This window comes from Ambystoma mexicanum, chromosome 4q, assembly GCF_040938575.1.
Source record: "Ambystoma mexicanum isolate Mex_15411 chromosome 4q, UKY_AmexF1_1, whole genome shotgun sequence".
Lineage (NCBI taxonomy): Eukaryota > Metazoa > Chordata > Amphibia > Caudata > Ambystomatidae > Ambystoma > Ambystoma mexicanum.
In genome coordinates this window covers 142,660,879-142,681,383 of record NC_090928.1, presented here as the reverse complement: position 1 = coordinate 142,681,383, position 20,505 = coordinate 142,660,879, and the positions used below count along the sequence as shown (strand labels likewise).

The 20,505-nt window shown below is 45.0% G+C and overlaps 1 protein-coding gene across 2 annotated transcripts in view; it reads right to left on the bottom strand.

Annotated features, from left to right (window-relative positions):
- PPIL4 (peptidylprolyl isomerase like 4) overlaps nucleotides 1-20,505 on the bottom strand; it is a 521,963-nt gene that overhangs the window by 144,597 nt on the left and 356,861 nt on the right. For both annotated transcript variants that reach the window (XM_069607668.1, XM_069607669.1), the window contains exon 11: nucleotides 5,675-5,771. In XM_069607668.1, the coding sequence (XP_069463769.1) occupies nucleotides 5,675-5,771 (97 nt within the window). The remainder of the gene's footprint in view (nucleotides 1-5,674; nucleotides 5,772-20,505) is intronic.

Below are 20,505 nucleotides of genomic sequence, written 5' to 3'. Positions count from 1 at the left end.
CAATAATAACCGTCACATTGTTTATACCGGTATACCGTTCATACCGTTAAGTGTGCTTTTCAATCTGATTTGTAAAGGCTGCAGCAAGCAAGTGCTGCGCAGTCTTGGTCTTGCACTGTTGGGTGTGCCGTCTGTCAAGTAGTTTCAGTTGGAGCAGTTTTTAATGCCATTCCATAAACCACACGTGCCCGACACAAAATCAATATGTTAGCAATAGGAAGGCTAAATACAGTGACAAGAAGGAAAAGGGTTTACTTTGGGTTGGCGGCTTTGGGGTTTATTTATTTATAATGGATAATGTTTGCTTAACATATGACAATGGGGGATTTCCCTGGTTCTATCATTGAATTTACATATAATAAGTCACACTGGGAAATTCTCTCTGTGGGTATTCCCTGTTGCCATATAAAGTCAAAGGGTAACATGTCCGTGATTACTGAACACCCTTTGGCCCACAAGAAAACTAAAGGCTGCAACATAAAGAGAGTGTGTGTGCGTGTGTGTGTGTGTGTGTGTGCACAAGTGTACACTACCATCAGCCTCCATTGATCTGTGGCATGCAGGTTATCAAAATGGCAACATGTTAATCTTCACCAGTAGCCAGTGGGGGAGCCAAAAGCCTAAATTACCACTTAAAAGCTATTCAGCTTGCTTTGCCAGTTGCAGCAGGACTCCCCCCACCCCTCCTCTCCACACGTGTGTTTGTGTTTGGTGGAAGCAAGGGGTGGCATTTGAGTGGAAAGAATGTTGAAAAGCCCAATTCTGGCCCTGGGTGCCCTTGTTTTGTTTGTGTTGATAAATCTGACAATTTATGACCTTTTAGAAAATATTTAAGATTAGTTAACTCCACCTGCTATACCGCGAAAACCATGATATACCGTTGTTTGGCAAGAAGGTTATCGTACCGTCATAAAACTAATACCGTGACACCCCTAATGTTTAGTCTGCTATATATACACATATATATATACACACACAACGCAGCAACATCCACATATGCATCATCCCAGTGCGCCCTTCCCAGAAGCTAATATTAGCTCCGGACTATCCTGGCTCGTTGCATATATTGGGGAATGTTAGGTATGAATTATTGCAGTCACCCTGTGTGAGACTAAGCAACACTTATCTGCTTGGCATTAGGTAACCCAACTTTTGTCATAGTGTTAGGGAGAATTCTCAGAAATGTGCTAATTCCCTTCTACTGTAGAGACCCCCCAGCTCTTTTTGCTGGACTTTAATTTCTAACCTGGAGAGCGAGACCTTTTTCCCACTCTCATGGATTTTTTCTTGCGATTTGGACTCTGTTTTTGACTTGAGTCCGACAAACTCCATAGGCATCATCTTTACATTGTGATACACAGCACCTTCAGTGCAGTGGCATAGGGAAGTCTTAGATTTCCCAAAGGTTTAAATACCTTCTCTTGGTGAAACTACTGTTTCCAAGAGCGGTGAAGTGAAATTGACTTTACTTTAATTTTGTAACTTTCTAGACCCAGCACACACTATCTTACAATAGGGTGCTGGAGGGGTTACATAGCATCCACTTTGTCTAGTTTCTCATGTAGAACAAGTTACTTTCTTACCTGGTAACGTTTTTTCGATGAGATGGTCCGACGACGTATTCCATATCTATGACAGGTAATGTCCGCAGCAGAGCTGCGGACATTACCTGTCATAGATATGGAATACGTCGGAGGACCCAATCCCCTCGAAACATTTTTATGTTACCCTTTCTATTGTAGAGTTGTTACATTGAGTAATTTACTTTGCACTGGGGTGGGAGGGTTCAAAAAGTACTTTCCTGCTTAAGAATATTTGTTAACCATGGTTTTATTCCCAAAACCTTTTCTTTGACACTAAACTCAGTATTGCTCTAAATGTACAAGTGATATATTAATGTCCACAGTGTCCTAGTTCTTTAAGTCACCTCAGGGTGTAGGAAGTGTCTGTGTGCCATCCCAAATGGGTATCTTCTGATTTACAGAAACTGAGTGTGTATTTAAGTACATTTATGTGTTACATATATATGCTGCCTTCTAAAGCAGGCTTATTCAACTGACTTAAGTAAATAATTGTTTAATCAAGAAACCTTGAGTGTGTTTATTTGGATACTTGTCACTGAATATCTATGTTACAACCCTACAGCTCACATTGCCCCTCTTGAGATAAGCTTGGCTGCTCAGTCACTACCAGCTTGTGCAGTGCATGCTTATACCAAAGGTTGGGTTAACTATTGCTAAGAGGACAAGGCTGGTGCAGTCTCCCACAGGGTACTGCATACAATCTTGCCTAACAGAGGATACCTCTGGTGTTACTAAAAACACCACACATGTAGGAAAGTTAAAAGAATGCCTTCCCTTGATTTTTGAAACAAGAACGTCAGGCAAGAAATGCTGGAAAACCTAGCCGAAGGGGAAAGAGATGCCTTTTGGCTATAATGTCTGGGTGGGGCAAGAAGGTATAGACTGGACTCTTGCTAGCCTCCATGTATGAAGAGGTATCAAGGCTGTATACAAATTATGTACGCTATGACTGGATTGATATACTCTGGCCTGGTGGACAGATGTAGAGGCGGCCAACCTAGTTTAGTGACAGGGACAACTCTGGCAGCTGTAGCCAAACCAGTTCAAGGTAGCTAGACGAGTTGTCAAGGCAAAGTCTCAGGAGGGGTGAGCCTGGTAAGGGGTCCTCAATGAGTACACAGTGAAAAGTCAAGGAACTCACTTAGACAAATCGTTATAAAAATACCTATTTATGTATAGCCATATAACACTATGAAAAAGGAGTACTAGCAAGTAATATCACACAAACGAAAAAAAATACATATATACTATCACTGGAGTAGGACAAAATACATAAACCCCTGCAAAGGAAGGCAATTATTAGTATGCAGCACTACAGGGCCACAAAGATACAACACTAACTTTAAAAGTCCATTCCTAAGCTGTATGGGGCCTTGTGCCCAAAAGTCCACCAAAGTGCCACACAGTTTTGTGAGACAGTAAAACTTTAGTGGAGGGCTTCTGGGGTCCAAGGAAGAGTTCCAAGGGGGTAGAGGACAAGTTGTTCTAGAGAATAAAAGTGTCTGCCACTTTCGGAAAGCGTGCGCAAGCAAGCAGTGGCTAGTCAAACTGTTATAAAAGATTCCAAAAGTTACCAAACTTTTAAAGGGGAGATATGGTGTTCAGGTAAGCACTGTGACATGCCATCCCCGCAACCCCCCGTCCACGCCCCTGATACTTCGATTCTTTTTAGGGCTTGGCAGGTCTTCAGAAGAGGGTCCAAGGTTGTTTTACCCACCGTCAGCTCCAGTCCCTGATGCCCAGGGGTTGCCGGTTCAAAAACATCTCTACTCTGCAACAAATGCTGGTGTAAGGTCTTCAGGATGCAGAAGAGCTTGATGCAGGGCCCCTCTTAGCACAGGACTGGATGCAGGAAAGCTGTTTCGGAAGACTACCAGTGACGCAGGAGGGCACACTCGGCGTGGTCGGACTTCACCTCGTATCTCGGGTCCACCTGATGCTGGCACCACGAAATTTGGTAGAGACGACTCCGGTAGCATGAACTGTGGATCCTCAAAGTTCCGAACCTCAACGTGGAATGGCGACATCTGCAGTACTGTAGCCCAAACTCTGAGCTGGTCAGCCACTGGGTGGATCCAGGGGCACTGTTGAGGGCTCTTCGTAGAACTCAGAGCTGACGTTGCAGGTGATTGGGCCCACCACCCCAAGGGCTGAAGCTATTTCGCAGGACTCCTGGAGATCACCTACAAGACCGGGATCTTCCAGGACAGCAGCAGAAGTTGGTCACCAGGTTCTTCTTCCAATGGGTCCACGGTCTCCTTACACATCTTGTAAACAGACAGGATACTTGGCTCCTTCAGGGTTCTTCCAGATCTCTCTAAAATTGATGCATAGGTCCTCCTCTTATCCAAAAGGCAGTTAAGAGTCAAAACTCCAAGTAGCCAATCTAAGATCTGGTCCACACATACCCTAGCACTGGTCCAATCAGGACCACTGGTGGCAGAGCTCATACATACCATTCAAGCACACTGGAACCTTTTTCTGTCTTAGGACCAGACAGTCCCAACCCACGTCCTGGCAGCAAACACATATGGGCCTGAAGTAGTCTGATAAAAGCATCAGCTTTACCAGGCACTGGAAGTACATATAAGGATTTTCCTGTCCTCGCAGGTCAGGACGAAGGTTTAGTGACAAAATGGCCAAGGAACAAACAAAAACCTTGTGGCACAGCCATGTTTGTATACTAGCCACAGTAGATAGTCAAACACAGTAAGGCTAAAACAAAATACACAAAAAAAAGAAATAGCCAAAAAAAAAAGGAACTGCTGCCACCAGCCGGTCCATTAGACACACCTAAAGTAACCAAAAATCCTCTTAGTGTTAATCTAGGGCAAAACAAAAAGTGTACCCTATCGTAGGATACATTGTACAATGATAAGAAGTTACTGACAGTGACAACTAATTAACAAGCCTAAGGGAAACAAATGTTTCCCAGTACTGACAGACTGGTCAGTTTCCCCATGACAAACGAGCAAAAGCCAGTGTAGTGAGGCTAAAGGCTGCACTGTAAAAAGTTCAGGTCAGATTAAAATATAAAAGCAACAAGTTGAGGGTAAGGTGCTGTGAAAAGAAATCTTTCGTAACACTCCGCTACTAAATTGGATGTTTTTATATTTAATATTAGTGTTTGTTTACTGTTGCCACATGTGCTTATAAAAGTATCAAAATGTTATATTTTATTCTGAATTACAGAAATCTATAAACTGTAGAATACAATTAGAAAAAAAGAAAAGAATACCATCTAATGCTCAAAGCCAGTGCATAAGAATAGGATGAAAAGAGAAGTCGAAAGAAGAACTAGGGGAGTCACAGTGACTGACTAATGCAAATGATGCACGAGTAGATTAGCATATACTCATTTCAATTTGATCTGAATTTTACTATAAAAAAACCGAAACACACACTTGCTTAGGGCACACTAAATGTTGAAGCAGGTTTTGGAGAATTACCACCAACAAAGGAGCAAATTAAATTTGAACAGGATATATTTTAGAATCACAAATTGATAATTCGAAATGAGTCAAAATTGGCCATTTTGGTAACTACAGCATTTCACTCCGTTCATTTTATTAAAGGTTCTACTTCGTACATTGACCTTTGGGATTAGATTATATGGATTGTAGTGGAAGGGAGCCGTAAAATGGATTTGCTTAGTACTAGAAAATGTAGGGGAGCTAAAATAAATATTTGTTTTCCAGGACAGGATGAAGATAGTGATCAAGTAGATCATAAAATAGAAAGGATGCATATGACAGTATCTTTCTTATTCTGTTGAACAGCAGCAGAACCTATGCACATTCACCAAAATGTGATGGTAAACTGTACATCTATATTGCATTTCTGTTTTCTACATTGATATATGACATTTTATTTGTATCGTGCCCATACCCAAGTGTTTCAGAGCGCAACGAGGCAAGGGAGGGGAAACAAGGGAACACAAACAATGATCTTACTAGGCCCAGTGACATTGAGATATTGATCATGCAGAGGAGTGCCCTAGAAAAGTCTGAAAAACGCTTAGTTGTCAACTATTATACAAAAGATGACATCGAAATGAGAGTGAACCCAAAATACAAAACTTGCAAGGATACTCTTGTTTTGGCTTGGCCTTGTCTTTCAGAACAAGAGTGGAATGGTTTGCGGAGTCCTTTTCATAGTCTTTGAAATCATCCTTTGTATATTTGCCACCTAATTTAAAAACGAGAGAATTGATAAAGCAGCTATTTGCCATTTATCCACAACCATAAAATAACAATGAGAAAAAAAAACGCATCTACAACAAGTTGACAATTTGATACATCGACATGAAACATTTAACTATGTATTCAAATGGTCTGCATTGCCACGATGAATTGTAACACAAAGATCTGGGAAGCGGTCTACTTCAATGATACTAATAGGTGGAACTTCCAAAATACAAGTCAATTACTGGCTTTGTTTTATGTAAAACTTTATTGGTAAATTTAAAGGAAAAATGAAACTGTGCAGATACTGGAAGGGCAACTGAGTCACTTGTAAAAAAAAATTAAATGCAAAGGAAAAACTATATCCCAGACTCAAACATCGATGTAGAGTCGCCATTTCTTGGCTATGAAAAAGCATGCAACAAGTGCGACGGAAAGCCTGTGACCAGTGAAGTTCCTGAACAAGTGCCTGCCCTGCTTTCAAGACCCACAAAAGAGAAATCTCCCAGCATTTGTAACAAAACGTTATAGGGAGCATGTGATGGTGGAAGACAGGAATTGATCATTTTCGAGGAGTTAGCCTGACAGACGAAGCAAGAATGTATCAGTTTGTGAAAAACAAAAAGTTCATGGAAGAGATGGCGCACTGGGTATTTTATTTTATGCAAAGTTCATTGTCAAAGTGAAAATTACATCTTTTATAACGTGCTCAAAATAGCTCTACTTCTATGATCTGAAATGTACGTTTTTACTATTCTTGTTGTCATGACTCTATACCTATTAAAACACAGGCATTGTATGTAGTAAAACACCCTTGTTGTGTAACAATTAGTTAAACTATGCTGTTCTGAAGGGTGATTAAGACCAATGTGAATTGTATGCGTGCGCTTGGTGTATGCACATGATGAACTGCAGTTACCGGATGGTACATGACCAGATGTTCATTGCAATCCCCCCATTTCTGGAAGATGGTCTCTTAACGTTGGTCCTGGTTACCACGTCTTTTTAGATTATGGCTTCTTTTAAATGCAAACGTAGGTGGTGAAAGAACTGCCAATTTTCGTTGCAGAACATAGAAGTTGTACAAGCACCGAAAAACAGCAATGCCCCTAGTTTCCCATTTTCTGAAAGAAAATGCGCACAGATATTTCTGGGACAGTTCTACTCCAATGTAAAGACATAAGAACAAAAAAACAGTGGCAACAAAGGCTCATTTTCCTGACACAGACAGACAATACAGCGCTCAATTAAGACAAACTGCAATATTTGATCCAGAGTCGCTGTTCGGCAAGACTGTATGCAGTACCCTTTGGGTGCACTACAACAACCCTGACCTCCTGGCAATAGGAGCCCAACCTTTGGTATAAGTTTGTACTACACAGGTTGGTAGCGTGTTGAGCAGCCAGGCTCATCTCAAGAGGGATCAATGTGAGCTGTAAGGGAGTTGCACAGAGGATTTACAGTGACAAGTATTGAAATAAACTCTTGCACACAAAGTTTCTTGCTTAAACAATTATTAATTTATTAAACAGTCAGTTTGAGTAAGCCTTCTTCAGAAGGGAGCAATATAATAGTAACATAAATACACTCCAAAATACACTCTTAATATTTATAAATCATTAAGTATCCTTTTGGGATGGCACACACACTTTCTACACCCTGAGGTGACTTTCATAACTAGGACACAGTGGACATTAATAAACCTCCGTTTGCATTTAGAATCAGACTTCGGAGCATGTCAAAGAGAAATGTTATTAGAACAAAAACGATCACACAAATATTCTGAAGCATGCAAGTAGTTTTGATAACCCCCCCAAATACAAAGTTAGTTAACCCCCTTCCAGGATGGAAGGCCAAACACAATGTCAGAGGCACGAAGAGTCATTCAGGGAGCCAGGCTAGGCCAAAGTCAATTCGGCAAAAGTCTAGGTGAGCTGAAGCACTTCTTGCAGGTAGGTAAAAGTCTTGCACAATGTTTTAGAAGTCTTCGTAGAAAAGAAGACGAAATCAAAGCGGGGCCACAAGCTGATTAGGCTTGTGAAGTAAAGAAGCGGTTAGCAACTCTACAGAACAACCAAGACAAGTCTCAGCAGAGAACAAATAAGGTGTACAGTACCTTTGGTTAGAAGAAAAGGGCATTGGCTGGCTTCCGTTCCTGTGCAGCTCTGCAGATCCTGTGTTCCTGGGCCTCAGTCGTGGGGACAAGAGGGAGGACGTCTGGAGGACTCCTGCACTGCAACGGGACAATCGGCGACAGAAAAGGACCAACTTCTATTCAGTGGCACTTTGCGGTTTCAGCTCCTCGTGTCTAAGCAAATAGCAACACCGCAGACTCTTGGCTGTCGAGACGGGCTTCCCTTGCATCTGGGGTCCAGCACTCTTGAGGTCGCTCAGGCTCGGTCAGTCCTGCTTCCTGGGAGTCCCGAGGTTCTTCCTGGAGCTCTTGGCCATTTTGAAAGCCACACACACGATCTGGTGTTCCTCTCCATGGCCATTTGGTTCCAGCAGCAACTGCAGTGGAATTTCAACCACCTCCAAAAGGATGTCCAGGTGGCTTACTTTGGAGTTGATTGGTCCCACCAACTCAAGGGGAGAAGTCTTCCTTGGACAGCTTCTCTAGTCAAAATGAAATTGGAGTTTCAGCACATCAGCAGGGCTTCACTGGGCAAATCAACGGTCCAGGAGTTGCAGCAGGCATCCTCTTCAAGATCTTCGGATTCCTTCGTCCAGTGGTCGACTCTGACTTCCAGACAAAAAAGCCCTGCCTTTTATGCAGGTTTCTCCCATTCATTCCATCCCAGCTGTCAGTCACCCAGCAGGGTGACTGTCCTTGCCGGACAGACACCTGGCCAATCACCGAAGAGTGCATTCCTGTCTCCTAGGAGACTAAGCAGAGGGAGTTTTTTGGGCACCTCTCTCGCTTCCTGCCCCCGCCAGACACCCTGGAGCCCGAGGCGGGCTTCACTCGTGAATCCCACCCAAGACAAAAATGAACAAAGGGGCCAAACCTGGTTTGGCACGCAGAGTAAATCTCAAGAAGGACCTTTCCACAAAGAAATGGCGAAAAAAGAAGACCGGGCCATTTTGACAAAAATTGCACCCTTGGGTGCTTTACTGCAGCTGTGAATGCAGCCTGTGGTAAAAACACACCACGTTAGTTAAAAGTAAACCAATACCACCAGCCATTCATCGAGGAAAGGGTAACAAAAATGTTACATGAGAAGCTAGATAAAGGGGATACTAAGTAACCCCTCCAGCAGCCCATTGTAAGATGGTGTGTGCTGGGTCTAGAAAGTTGCAAGTGAAAGTAAAGTCAATTTCACTTCACTGCTGTTGGAAAGTAGTTGATCCAAGAGAAGGTATTTAAACCTTTGGGAAAACTGGAAGACTTCCCTGTGTCACTGCACTCAAGGTGCTGTGTGACAATGTAACAGATGATGCCTATGGAGTTTGTCAGACTCCTCAAAGAAACAGTTCAAAATCACATTAAAATACATAAGAGAGTGGGGGAAAAAAGGGTCTCACTCTCTCCAGGCAAAGAATTAAAGTCCTAGAGTTCAGCAAAAGAGCTCGGGGTCTCTAAGGTAGAGAGGAATTAGCAAATCCCTGAGAATTCTCCCTAACAGTTACACCCTTTGCTCACTTCAGTATGGGATTTCTGCAGAAGGTTGGAGAAGGGCTTGTTCAGATGATTCAAAGCCGAGGGTCCTAGTCTCCACAAACTACAGGAATACAAAAAGACTGCTGGCTGGACTAAAGTGTCCCACGCAAGTAGATTCATGCTGTTCTACTTAAAGCAATACACAGAGATTTCCATGCTGTTTAATAAAAGAGCATGCAAGCTCAGTGGGCTGATACTGGAGCACTTGTCTGACCACATAGCATCTATCTTCTGTAAAGCAGACTTAATAGAAGCAACCTCAAATTAATTCTGAAAACTTCACAGAAGAACAAGTTACTTATCCCTGGTAACGTTCTTTCGACTGGATGTTACTGCAATGCCCACCTTCGGCTGCTTCAGAACTGTTTCGGCAGAGGGCGCCCTGCGTCGAGTCGATGTCCCTCGAAGGCCTCCGTCGAGGGTGACGTCATCTGATGTTAAGGTAACACGCACAGCGCCCATTGTCATCAGTTCTGTTTTTCCCTCCAAGTGTATTAGAAACGCCCAGCAACACCGGCAGGACACTACTCAACCTTGCTAGAACGAGAGCTGCAAATCGCATAGGAAATTCTACAGAGGGGTAGGTTGGGAGGGCGATGAGGAATATGTTGGAGGAACATCCAGTCAAAAGAACATTACCAGGGGTAAGTAAGTTGTCCTTCGAATGGATTTTTTCCTCCAACGTATTCCTCATCTTTGACAGACTCCCAAAGCAGTATCCACGATAGGAGGGAGAAGAATTTAGACATGACGTACTTTCAGAGGGCAGATAAAAGGACTGACTTCCCAAAAGCAACATCCCAAGTGTGGGAAGTCCACAGAGTAATGCTTAGCAAATGTGTGAATAAATGACCACATTGCAGCACCACAGATTTTCTTAATAGGAACCCCTCTCTGCAGAGCAGTCAAGGTGGCCATGCCCCTGGTGGAATGGGCACGCAAACCTTCAGGAGGGTCCTTGCCTGCCAGTCTGTAGCATTCAGAAATCATGAGGATGAAGCACCTGGACAGGTTCGGCTTGGAGACAGCCTGGCCCAGTTTGTGTCCGGTGTACCTCACAAATAGCTGATCGTCCACTCAATTTTGACATCCTGGAAATATAAAAGCTCAGCACTCTCCTAGGGTCCAACCAATGTAGCCTTTTCTCCACTTTGCTAGGATGCGGAGGACGGTAGCATGCTGGTAGTACCATTTTCTGCCTTAGATGAATATCCGAAACCATCTTAGGCAAGAAGGAGGGTTTCACACACAAAACAACCCCGTCCTTGTGGAATATAGTAAAGGGTGGATTGGAAGAAAGTGCTTGCAACACGCTCACTCTTCTTGCTGATGTTAAGAGCAACTAACAGCATAGTCTTGATAGTCAACAACCTCAATGGAAATGAGGGCAAGGGTTAAAAAAAAGCACCCATTAGATATTTCAAAACCAGGTTAAGGTCCCACACCGGAACCTGAAATGTAGAAGGCAGGAACACATTTGTTAGCCCTTTTTGAAACTGATTGACTAGAGGGATCTTAAAATAGGAACACTCCTCTGAAGAGCGCTTGAAAATGGAAAGCGCAGCCAGCTAATCCTTAATTGCAACAGCCTGAAGACCTTTGTGTGCCAACGAGAGCAAAAAAGATAGAACATGCAGTGTTTTACACTGAAAACGATCAACATTCTTGTCTCTGCACCAGTCACAGAATTTATTGCAACGGCACAGAGACTTTGTTGCTGGCAATCTGGCCGAAAGCAACACCTCAATCAAGTCATCCGGGAGGTCCCAATCCTTGTAACTCAACCTTTCAGAAACCAAGCGTGAAGGTTGAGAGTGTTGACCTGTGGATGGAGAACCCAACCCTCCCCCCCTCTCGCGAGAGAAGATTTTCCCTTTGCAGAAGACATATCAGAGGACAGATGGACACATATCCAGAAGGTCAGGGTACCACTTTCTCCTGGCTCAATCCGGGGCAATGATGATCATGTGGGTACCAAACCTCCTGATGACTTGAGGAATGACGGGGACTGGAGGAAACGCATACAGCACCAGGAATTCCCAATCCACCACGAATGCATCGCCTAGAGCTCCCCTCTGAGGAAATTCCCTTGAGCAGTACAGTTTGCACTTCCGGTTGATACCGGTCGCAAACAGATCCACCAGAGGGGTTCACCAAAGGGTGAGTGAGTTAGGCAAGACTGTATGCAGTACCTTTAGGGTGCACTACAACAACCCTAATCTCCTGGCAATAGCAACCCAACCTTTGGTATAAAAGGCAAGTAAAAAGGCAGAATTAGTCAAAAGTATCCACAGTGCTTGCACAGATTATAGAAAAAGGCAAAAGGCAGCAGGTGTCTGGGGAGTGAGGGTGTACTGCCAATACACTACCACGTTACAAGAATAATGAACAGAAGGGTCCCAAACCACACTGCGCCAATAATGCAAGGATTACAATACAATCTTGTATTAATTTAAGGAAATCGAACAGCCTGACACGTGTTTCGAGCCTGCCTGGCTCTATATCTGAGGCTTGTTAATGAAGTAGAAGTTTCAAATGGTGAGGGCATAAATAGCCTGTAAATACTCTGATGCTTCGGAATTGCGGCAGAGGCTGAATACTGGCCAAAAAGCCTAGCACTCCACGGTAGTAAAACAAAACTACTGCCAGCCATTTAGTGAAGAAAGGGTAACAAAAATGTTACATGAGAAGCTAGACAAAAGGGGATACAAGGTAATCCCTCCAGTACCCTATTGTAAGACAGTGTGAGCTGGGTCTAGAAAGTTACAAATGTAAGTAAAGCCAATTTAACTCCACTGCTCTGGGAAACAGTAGTTTATCTGAGAGAAGGTATTTAAACCTTGGGGAAATCTGTAAGACTTCCCTGTGCCACTGAACTGAAGGTGCTGTGTGACAATGTAAAAATGATGCCTATAGAGTTTCAGGTTCCATAACCAAAAGAAACAAATCTCAGAAATCACATTAAAATACGAGAGCGTGGGGAAAAAGGGTCTCACCCTCTCCAGGTTAAAAAAAAAAAAGTCCTCGAAATATAGCAAAGTTGCTGGGGGACTCGAAGGTATAGGGAATTGGCACATTTCTGAGAATCCTCCCTAACAGCTAAGATCTCTTGAAGGACTTCCTGAGTAAATTCCCAGTCGGGGAGACTGCTCTGCCTGCTCAGAGCGTCTGCTGCAGTGTTCTCTTCCCCGGCCAGGTTAACCGCAGAGAGGGAGATTCCTTCTTAATAGCCCAATACCAGAGCTGCGTTGCCTCTCTGCACAGTGGTAGTGACCCCATGCCTCCCCGCTTGTTGAGGTAGTGCATGGCCACTGTTTTGTCCGTCATCAGGACGTTCTTTCCCCTGTACAGACGGTAGAAAAGTCTTCAGCGCTAGTCTGATCGCTCGCAGCTCCAAAAGGTTTATGTGTAGCTTGGACTCCGACAGAGACCAACAGCCGCTGACAGTCAACTCGGTGGCATGAGCTCCCCACCCCATGAGTGAGGCATCCGTCACTATAGTTATCTCTGCCCATGCTTGCCAAAAGTATTTGCCTTTCAGAACATTCTTCTCGCAGGCCCACCACAGAAGATCCTTTGAGACTCTGGGTGGAATGTGAAGACGGTCCGACATCGGTCCCGAGAACTGGGACCATTGCGAGTGGAGAGCCCATTGAAGGGATCTCATGTGCAAGCGGGCCTTTGACATCAGAAACGAGCAGGATGCCATGAGGCCGATGAAACCCAAGAACTCGAAGGCCGGGAGATTCTGGGCAGTCTGGAATTTTGTTACCATCTGGAGAATGTGTTGAGCCCTCACTTTGAGAGCGAGCACTTTCCCAAGGAAGTGTCCAAAACAGCCCTGATGTACTGGAGCTGTTGGGAAGGTGTCATGTGGGACTTCTTGAAATTGATGGAGAAGCCCAGTCTGTGAAGGGAGCGGTAGGTAACGTTGAGATGATCCAAGACCTGTTAGGGGGAACGTGCCCTGATCAGCTAATCGTCCAGGTAGGGGTAGACGTGAATACACCCCCCCCACCCTCCTGAGATGCATTGATACCACCATCAGTTTGGTGAACACCATCAGGGCGGAGGTCAATCCGAATGGCAGGACTCGAAACTGATAGTGCAAGCCACCAACAGCGAACCTCAGGTATTTCCTGTGCTTGAGATGGATCGGCACATGAAAATAAGCATCCTGAAGGTCCAATGACACCAACCAATCCTGATGTTAGAGGACCTGAAGGATCTGAGAAAGAGTGACCATCTTGAATTTGTCTTTCCTGAGGAACTGGTTCTCAAGTCCAAGATGGGTCACAGTCCCCAGTCCTTTTTTTAATCAAAAAATATGGGGAATACCAACCCTTGTTCCTCTCCACTACAGGCACTGGTTCTATAGCGCCTTTCTCTAGCAGGGTTAAAATCTCCTGTACAAGGAGTGGATCTGGAATCCTCAAAGAGTGTTTCCCAGTAGCTGTGGGCTATTGTTTCCAGAGCCCATGCATCTGAATTAATGGCTCACCATTCTTCTAGAGGCTGAGAAAATCTGCCTCAGTTAGGTTTTAAAACAACAATGCCACTTAACCAACAACTCACCAGTAACCCACCACCTCACTGTATCTCACTTAACTCTCGTGGTTGCTGCTATCACCTCTTTAATATACGCAAAATTCGTCCCTTTCTCACTCTTCATGTCACTGAGCTCTTAGTCTCTTACCTATTTTTTGGCGACTTTTCTACTGCTCTGTTCTACTCTTTGGTCTCCCTCGCTCTCTCTAATCAATTTATCATTCCTCTATCCGCTCGCTTTGCTTATTATCCTATCGTGATTCCATCTCCTCTACTCTTGAATCTCTTGGATGGCTCTCCTTTCACTCTCAGCTCAAATTCTTTTTCCTCTGTCTAGTATTCAAATCTTTATATGCCTTGCCCCCGATTACCTCGCTTCCTTTTCGATCTTTTCAACTGCTGGACCCTCTCCACTGGAACCTTCTTCCACTATCCCTCCGATCCATAACCACTTACTCTCAGTTTTGCTCCTCCCTAAAATGTCACTTACTTCAGTCTCCTGTTTGATTGCTATTAGCTGATCCCAAACACAATTGTTAACGCTGATTTTAATGTACTGTTAAATGTCTCTTTGTGAAGCGCTTGGGTAAAAAGCCATATATAAAATTCAATAAAATACAAACAAAACAAAAAACCCGGAGGGATGTGGTCCGGACCTGGTTGCTCTTGGCCGGAGACACTGGTCTATTGCAGAATATAGACCTTCCCTTTGATATGCCCCACTGGCTATTAAGGTAAAAGCCAGATGAGCCAAATCAATTGGAAGAGTAGTGGATTAGTACAGGAAACACTGGGCTGAAATAAAAAGGACAAGGTTCAGTAATGGTCCTTGCTTGAGGCAAAACAGAGGTCCCAATATTGTAAACTAACCTGATGGGAATTGGGTCCTACTTCGGAATTAACAGATATGCGCCTCTTTCTGCCTAATCCTAATGATAACAGAAGCAGAACGCAGCATTAGGGAGCTATGCTTTACTTCCCCCGCAACCCCCCTCTACACCACCCCATCCCCTAACCCTAGTTTGAAAGTTTCCTTGAATGTCTATTACCGTGGGTTTTGTTGAAGAGGGATAAACTGATGTAAAAATCCAAGGATAGAAGAGGAAAACGAGGACAAAAAGGGTTGGTTAGTAGGAGACTATTCAATGGCGGCATGAGGGTCGCGCTAGTGTCTGTTTGGTGCACCCTTGAAGAATGAGCACTGCGTCCCAATGTCAAGTGCACTTTAGGTTGAATGGGAAGACTAAATCCACAGGTAAAAGGCAGTTCAATCAGCGGGCCAAGGTCGGTAACGTGCTGGCAGAGGAAGTACAGTTCAGCGTGAAAGCAGTCCGGTGAGCGGGTCAAGGTCAGTAACGTGCGGGCAAACAGCAAAGTAGAACAGAGGCACAGTAACCAGACCGTGAACAGTAACAACGTAACCAGGAGACGAGATTCAAAAGGGGTCTGTGGGCAGAATCAGGTCGGCAACTGGAATCAAAGCTAAACAGCCTGACAGCATGACAACAAAAGTGCTTCAGAAAAATCTGTAATCAGAAGCCCTGTGGCCCGGATCTGGACGGTTTAAATAGACACGCACTTACAGCCTACCGTGATGCAACAGGATGCAATTCACGTGAACGGAGAGCACGTCTGGAACGCAGCGTTACCGTGCTGTATGCTGCTGTAGCACAATATATCCATGGCAATAAGCCGTGCCATCATTTCCATTGCGAGAAGAACTGTCTCGCAGCCGATCTACAGGCGAACGGAATACTTGTCAGTTTTCTGACGCCAGGCATGTTGCTAACGGGTAATCGTGAAATGGCAGGCATGAAAGCCCCCCACTGGAGAACTGCGACTGAACCCTTCAGAGCGGTTTTGAAGCGGCTGCTGCAGCGGCCGATGGCAAAGAGGCTGCAGCTGGAGCAGACTTGGCACATCTACCTCAACCACCACGAGGGAACTTTCACTGGCCTCTCTGACTGGCCATTCCTCTCGCCCTTCCAAATGAGGAGTAGCAGCGAAAAGATCTACCCCTCCACGGTTGTCCGCTGGAATGAAAAGGCTGAGGTTGCCCAACAGCTGTGTCTAAGGATTTGGCAGCCACCTTGGAGGTCTACAACTTCTCAAGGATCTCGTCAGCGTTGCTGCCAAAAGGATGAGACCCATCAAAAGGCATGTTGAGAAGACAAGCCTGCACATCAAGAGCAAAACCAGACTTCCGCAACCACGCAAACCTGCGTATCACGTTGCTCATAGCCATGAATCTGCTGATACTATCCGCAGAATCCAATCCAGACTGGGACTCACACGGCTTCCTTGTCTTCCTTAATAGTTAGAAAGCCGACCCTCTCATCCCCTTCTGGAATATGCACTGCCACCATGGAGATGCACTCTCACCGAGTGTACGGAAATGTAAGCGCACAGGTGGAGTTGGCTGATTTTAATGCCATACTCGCTGCCGAAAATACCTTCAGCGCCCATCCATCTAAGCGCTTATCATCCCTATCAGGGGGGGGTGGTAGGGTATGCAGCCTGCTTCAACGTAGCCGTGGCTGCCTGGACCACCAGACTCTCGGGAGTGGGGTGTTCAGATGTTAGGGAGAATTCTCAGAAATATGCTAATTCCCTCCACCTTAGAGGTCCCCAGCAACTTTGCTGGATTTTGAAGACTTTTTTTTTAACCTGGAGAGAATGTGACCCTTATTCCCCACTCTCTCGTATTTTATTGTGATTTTTTAACACTGTTTCTTTTGGTTGTGGAGTCTGACACAACTCCATAGGCATTGTTTACATTGTGCCACACAGCACCTTCAGTGCAGTGGCACAGGGAAGTCTTTCAGATTTCCCAAAGGTTTAAATACCTTCTCTGGGATAAACTACTGTTTCCCAGAGCAGTAAAGTAAAATTGACGACTTTAGTTACCATTATAACTTTCTAGACCCAGCACACCCTATTTTACGATAGAGTGCTGGAGGGGTTACCTAGTATCCCCTTGTCTAGTTTGTCATGTAAAAAAATGTTATGTTACCCTTTTTCGCACTGAATGGCTGGTGGAAGTGAATTTGTTTGAACTACCATGGTGTGCCTTTACAGCGGACTGCATTAGCAGCTACAGTAAAGCACCCACGGGAGCCATCTTTGTCAAAATGGTGCCCGGTCTTTTTCACAATTTCTTTGTGGAAAGATCCTTGAGATTTATTCTGTGCGCCAAACCTGGTTTGGTCTCTTTGTTCATTTTGCCTTTGGCGGGATTCACGAGTGAAGCCGCCTCTGGCTCCAGGGTGTCTGGGGTAGGCAGGACATGAGGGAGGTGGCCGAAACTCCCTGTGCTTAGTCTCCTCGGAGACCCAAATACACTCTGTGATGATTGGCCAGCTGACCATCCGGCAAGGACAGCCACCCTGCTGGGTGACTGACAGCTAGGCTGGAATGAATGGGAGAGAACTTAAAAGGCAAGTTTTTTGTCTTGGAAGGCAGAGTCGACCACTGGACGAAGGAACCGAAGAAGAACTTGAAGAGGACACCTGCTGCAACTCCTGGACCGTTGGTTTGCCTGGTGAAGCCCTGCTGCAGTGCCGAAACGCCAAGTTTGCATCGACAGAGAAGCCCCTGCACGGACGACTTCTCCCCTTGAGTTGGTGGGACCAATCAACTCCAAAGTAAGCCACTTGGACATCCATCTCGGCCTTTGGCGCCAGGCTCATAACCATCATGAAGACCAACATTAGAATGGGACTATTTGGCGGGGGTGGGGGGGGGGTTCAGCAAGCATGGAGGCACACACATAGCTCAGTTGCAAGGAACTGAGCTATGCGGTCTAGTTTTTTGGGTGTGGCAGGCCTGGGACTACTTTACCTGGACTACTTTGGGTGTGGCAGGCTTGGGACTATTTTACCTGGACTACTTTACCCGAGACTATTTAAACCACACCCAAACAGCAGAACATGCTTTGCGTTATTCTTCTGTGGGCAGCGCAACGCTCACCGTGTCCAGTTCTTTGATACCAGTTTACCTGAAACCAAGGACCTGCAGAGAGAGAAAGAACACTACGAAACTTACCTGGAACAGTATCCGGTCTTCAATCCACCTCTGACTTCCGTTCCACTCACCTGAAGGTACAAATCCATCATCCGGCACCGCATGCATCCTGGAATACCATAACGTGGAAAGAGGCGAAAGAAAGACAGCATTATTAAGCTTTTACTCACGTTTCCTCCAGAATGAAGAGCCACACAATTCTTACCTGGGTAGTCATATCCTGGTCAGTATCATTGCTGGAACATTACAGCGCTCGGCGAGGAACATCGCAACCTGCAAGGAGAGAAAAGACAGGTTAGCAATATAAAAGGCAAAACAGGGCCGCGCATTACTCACCGGACAGCATCGCGCACACTGCGCTTTCGCCCACCGGCCCATGCTCATCTTCAAACTGCATGACAACACCAAAATACCTTTCCATACCTAAAAGGAAAGAAGCAAGACATTAGTAATTGACGAGGAACATAAGAACTGCATATAAAGACTGTAAAGCAGCAAACCTATGGAGTCGCAGCAGGCCTGGATTCCCACAGGGGTCTTGCACCAGTGAAGTAACTTGGTCGCTGCTCGCCCCCCACATCTACGCGCCCCTGCCACGAGGAGCAGGAGGGAGAATCCACCTCTTACAATATTAAGGTGAGGAGAAGGCCCAAAGGGTACGAAGGAGTTGAGGCCAAGAGAGGTGGGAAAACAGATAATGTGGTATTGAATCCAGCTCTCCTATATTGCAGACCCATCTTTAACCAGAGGCCTTACCAAGGGACCGGGAGAGGGTTCGAGAGTGCAAAATCATCCAACCAGGGCTGTTTGGCATCCCCGTGGGTACCAGGTGGGCATAAGAGGGAGAGGAACACCAGATTGTGTGCGTTGCTTTTAAGCTGGCCTAGGGCTTTTGGAAGATCCTCCGGACTCCCAGGAAGCAGGACTGACCGAGCATGAGCACCCTTAACAGAGTGCAGGACCCCAAGAAGCAAGAAAAGTCCATCTCAACTGCCAGGAACCACAGTATTGCTATTTGCGGTAGACACAAGGAGCTGAAACACTGAACAGCCACTGAAAGTTAAGTTGGACCGTCCCAGTGCATTGCAGGAGTCCCTCAACGTCCTCCCTCTTGTCACCACGACTGAGGACCAGGAACAGCAAGATCTGCAGAGCTGCACAGGAACATAAGTCATCTGCTGCATCTTTTCTTCATTTCTAAGGTACTGTAAAAAGTCTGAGAGAACTTACCCCTTACAGTAGAGTGCTTGCCCCTTCTGCAACTCGCAAGTCAAATTAGCTTATGGCCCTACATTTGATTCTTCTTTTCATCAAAGACTCTAAAGAACTTGTGCAAAGACTTTTCCATTTACTAATCAGAAGTGCTTCATCCTATACAAGACTTTTGCCCATTGACTTTGGCTTAGCCAATTGAACTGAACGACTCTTCTAGGAAAATCTAGAAGTACTTGCTTGTTTAAGAAGATTTGTGGTCTCTTGTTCTAATAACTTTTGCCTTTTACCAACTTTTAAGAGTATTCTAAAAGCCAACAGTAAGATATTAATGTCCCCAGCACCATAGTTATTGAAGTCACCTGTGGGTGTAGGTTGTGTCTGTGGGCCATCCCAAAAGGATCTTTACTGATTTAGAATCTGAGTGTACAGTATTGAAGTGTATTTGTGGGTTACTATTCTATTGCTCTCTTCTGAAGGATTTATAATTGACTGATAAATTAATAATTGTTTATGCAAGAAAGTTGTGTAAGAGTTTATTTGAATATTTGTAACTGTGAATCTTTGTGCAACTCCACTACAGCTCACATTTTCCCATCTTGAGATACGCCTGGCTGCTCAACACACTACCAAAACTGTAGTATAAGGTTATACCAAAGGTTGGGCTGCCTATACCTGTGGACAGAGTTGTGTGTAGTGGTCCAAGAGGGTACTGCATACAAACTTTGCCTAACATCAGACAGATAGCCGGGGTCGCTACTGGAGGTACAATATTTTCGTGTAAGAGACTTGTTCACCGCTGGATTGGTCTCCAGGGCCTTCCAATTTCTGCCCACCCTCTTTTGAAGACACACATGGAACGGTAATACAGGATCCGTAGGTGGACCCTTGTTCAGAATATCTGTAAGGTCATCTTGATCATAATTAGCTGGAGGCCTGGACCAGCCTAAGTACTCCACCACCTTAGACATAAAGTGCCTGTATGAAGAGTCGTCATGCTCCCCAGGTTCCAGCATGCTGAACTCCAACTCCGGACAGATATCAATACCACTTGGGTTATGGAAAGTGTCACACACGCCCTGCATCCTGCTCTCCTCTGAAATAAGGCACTCGGTACATCTGGAGTCCCATACTGGAGCGCAGCATCCCCCCCCCCTCTGAAAGTTCCTCTTCCTGAAAAATTGAAGTGCGTTTCCTAAAAGAATATCCTTTTTACGAAGGGTGACAAAAGACTTTTCTGGCACAGAGCCCAGAGGTTTAGGAGGCGTCGAAGATGCAGACTTAGACTTACTCA